At 49.3% G+C, this 3,966-nt stretch overlaps 1 protein-coding gene across 1 annotated transcript; it reads right to left on the reverse strand.

Moving 5' to 3' along the window:
- Nucleotides 1–2,337: 2,337 nt before the first annotated feature.
- On the reverse strand, nucleotides 2,338–3,949 carry CONPUDRAFT_160302 (uncharacterized protein; the record flags this gene model as incomplete). The annotated part of the gene is made up of 5 exons (XM_007777426.1): nucleotides 2,338–2,784; nucleotides 2,832–3,026; nucleotides 3,084–3,254; nucleotides 3,306–3,638; nucleotides 3,689–3,949. Coding segments are annotated over 5 exons (1,407 nt in total), but the record flags the coding sequence as incomplete, so codon positions are not given.
- Nucleotides 3,950–3,966: the final 17 nt, after the last annotated feature.

The raw sequence follows: 3,966 nt of genomic DNA on the forward strand, positions 1-3,966 counted from the left end.
ATCAGATGACAGGATGAAATTTCGGGAAGTGAATGCGTAAAGACGCACTTCGTCTTCCAGATATAAACCCGCAATGTCTTCGATTTTCCCATACTTAACATCAGTGCAATAAGATTTAAGGAAGCATCACCGGGATTTCTGAGGAAGCTCCAAACTGCCTGAAAATAGCTCATGTGAGAGACTATCGCGCGAAGAGCCTTGTCAAGAAATATCGAACAACTCCACGATCGAAATCCGCTCAAATCTACAAGAATATGCCCTGACTTCTTCCGAAAATATGAGGACCAACAAAAGCTTTGCGGCTGGGAATTGAAAACCTTATTCTTCAATGGACTCCTAAATTACCTGGTGAGCAATAAGGTATTCATCACCATAAGTCACGAGCATACTGTAATGGTATTGGGAGGATCGAGCCGACTAGTAACTAAGAAAATAGTAAATCGTCTGAAGACGACATTCTGGCCCCCCACATCGCTATTCATATCTGTGCATCAGGTACGATCGTAGTGGTCTATGTTACTGTGATTCTCTCTTAGACTTTCCTAGTAGCCTGTGATAGTCATCATACAAAAGCTGTTTTGGTGGGGAAAGACGAACCATTGTGGCGTCTTGGCATCAAAGAGGCTATCAGCTTGAGCGCCTACTGTCAGCGAGAAACTTAATGGATACCTGAGAGCCAGACTATTCATAGTGATATTGGCTCACGAAGTAGATCACATAGCTGTGCTGCGAGACGTTCATGGAAAGTGGTCGCGTGGCCTACTGATGAAACAGTACAATAACGAGGAGCGTTATCCGCTAGAGATGAAGACAACTTGATGCTGGTGTTGAAAAATGAACGTTGTAATATTGCAAGGAGATAAATGATGTCTGTGAAATGACATGTAAAGGCCGGAGGACCCTTATTGGAGCCCTAACACTGTTTTGAAAGAGCTTAGGTCCATGGTTAACCCCAAGTCCCTCGTTTTGGAACCATCGGGTGTCGTACCAGAGACCGGATTAGCAAGGGAACTTTACATAGTATATGTCAGTGGAGTGTACCTGTGTGCACCAGCCTTATACCAACGTGAACCGCGGATATGTCAAGGGGTAGTACTTACACTGACCTTCCACGGCTGAGCTGAACAGCAGTATGGCCAGAGAATGGTCGCTAAGCACTTGGTGAATATCATAACTCTTACTCTTTGTGTTTGATACATCTCATGCCAAGTCAAACGGAGCGGTAGTTTAAAATGAGTGACGTACAGAAGGAACTCAGCTCACGGCTCATAACGGAATTAGCAGGCTAGCCCGCCTTGGATGTGGTGTAAAACAAGGCCGTCGTCCTCGCAGGATCGTCGTTTCTTGCTGAGAGTGATCTCCATGAATGATAATATCGGCAGTGCATCAGAGTAGAATCACTTAGGCCGAGGGATGGGAGTTCTCTGCCACGAAGTCTGTTGGAATTAGTGTTTGACAGCGCTCGCATCATGACGTGTTGTTTTTATCTTACTGTTTCCGAGCTCGTACTAGGTATATAATCTTGTTGTAGATAGTCGAAATCTTGACGCGATTGCCCTTCGGGCACCCTCCCCTCGCCCAGGACAAACGCGCTATGCGTCGTCGCGAGCCCGTGCGACCTCGAATTTCTACAAAGTCGCAGTGTTTGATCCCAGGCGATCGTGACTAGGTTTGTGCGCAGTCGGCAAATGCCGTGCGGCGTTGCCCAAGGGCACAGCAAAGCGACGGCCATCTTGCATTGCCAATGACACCTGAGACAGCGGCGAATCGTGCAGACCGTACGACTTACTAAACGATATGTGCAAAGTTTTTAAAAAGGTAGTAGGCTATTCCCGGATCTAGATCCATGAAACAATTAAAAGTAGATTATTTCCTGGATAGTACATGACGATTTCATTGAAAACACCCGAAATAGTAGCTAAGCAACGATATAAAGTAGTTTGGGGACTGTTCTACGCGTACGACTTAGAATCTTATCTAATTCTCCATTGGGCTATAAGATTCCAAGAAGGATCCCGAATCTTTCCGCGGGGTCAATCCCGCGATCGATGTCAAATCTTGATGTTTAAAAGATGTAAAATCACCCGACTATAAATACCGACGCATGGATCCTAAATAGAAGTACAAATCGTTGTCAATGACAGATATACATAAGTATTCAAAATCAGGCGCCCATAAAGAGGTAGCGGCCGCTCAGTGGGCCGCCTAGTGGGCCGCTCAGTGGGCGCTACGTGAGCGGAGAGACACATTTGCAAAATGGGCTATAATACAACTATACGACACCGTCTCGTACTACGGTTTGTAAGGAAGCTAGTGTGCGTTATAAGCAATAGAAGGTTAATTCACGATGGAACTCACAAGATTGGGAAGTGGAACGGCTGGCTGAGCTTGAAGCATTTCGCGAGCGGCAGCACTCAACGTGCGCAACCAATCAGGGTTATACCAATTCTCAGGGAGACATTTGATGGGGGGCCTTGACTCGTCGTCTCCGATAGCTTCGAAAATCCTCTGGTATGCGTGATTGCCAGGACGCGAGGTGGAAAGTAGCTCCGAACCAATGGCGGGCGCGTAATCTTCGACCCGTCGAAATAGCGTCGACACGTCGGGGTGAAGCCAAAGGATGCGAATGCGTCGCACCTTCTTGGGCGGCCCTTCGCTGTCAGTTTCATCGTCGCTCATGCCCCCGGAGCCGAGGCGCTTCAACACCTTATTGACTTCCGCCCAGGTTCCATCTGGTACACCGGCGTAGGCGTACGTGATAATCTTTACCCGGCGATCCAACGTCTACTTAGCTGATTAGCAACATATCGCGTTAAGGACTGAGTACAAACCCCATAGCGCCGAGTATTCCTCCTGTCATTCTTCCTCCTGCGCTGCGTCTTCGATAGAAGTGCAGCCTGTTCTGCGGCGGTCTCTGCTGCTCTGGCCTCCTTAAAACTGCTGTGTACACCGGCAATCTTTGTTTGAATGATGTCGCGAATCAGGTGTCGAGTGGCGATATCCGGATCGAGTTTGAACTTCCCTGCCTGCAGTTGTTTATAGAAGTCGTTAGTAGTGGTGTCCAATATACATTTATTCCACACTGAGCGCATGTCCGCTGTCCAATCAAACACCATGTCCGTGAGGGCAGGCGGACATGCAACACTTTCCTCATATCGTCTGATGTCGTCCTCTTGGGCTTGTGGGAGGGACTGCGGATGAGCCGACTTAGATAGCCAGAGCTTCTTATCCGACAAGTAAGTGCGAATCACCACCTGCATCGTAGATTAGTAGCCGGTCATGAGCAATGAAAGTAAGGAACTCACGTGCAAAGCGTTGGGAAGTTTCTGGCGTTCAGGCTTTCTTTGGCGACCCGCCGGGTCCAAGGACCTTTTGGCTCTGGCGTAGGCCCGTACAGATTCAAACTCGCCGGGAGTAGGATCACCAGGACCGGTCGAGTTAGAAGCAGTGTTGGTAGACACCTGCGGATGTGACAAGTCAGGTGAGGGGATTGTGTCAGATCGCTGAGCTTGGGTGAAGGCCTGTGCCACTATGGGTGCCAATCGCTCAGCCAGTCGCGAGAGCTGCTCGTCTGATAAGTAAACAGAGGACTGTTGCAGCGGGAGGGGTCGGGCTGAGCCGTGTGGGCCAAATCTCATCTATGGCATATGAGCTCTCCGGATGCGATCGAAGAGCGGGATAAACTTACTTGGGGGGCATATGACGGCTGACCCGACAATGAATTGAGAGTACGAGGGATGGGAATGGTGTTTGCGATGTTCAGATTGGCAACGTTGGCTGCGATTGGGTTGACAGTAGGTGCGTTCGGGCCGGCAGAGGCTGCATTCGGGTTGGTAATGTTGGCTGCGATCGGGTTGGCAGTAGGTGCGTTCGGGCCGGCAGAGGCTGCATTTGGGTTGGTAATGTTGGCTGCGATCGGGTTGGCAGTAGGTGCGTTCGGGCCGGCAGAGGCTGCATTTGGGTTGG

This window comes from Coniophora puteana (assembly GCF_000271625.1).
Source record: "Coniophora puteana RWD-64-598 SS2 unplaced genomic scaffold CONPUscaffold_21, whole genome shotgun sequence".
NCBI lineage: Eukaryota > Fungi > Basidiomycota > Agaricomycetes > Boletales > Coniophoraceae > Coniophora > Coniophora puteana.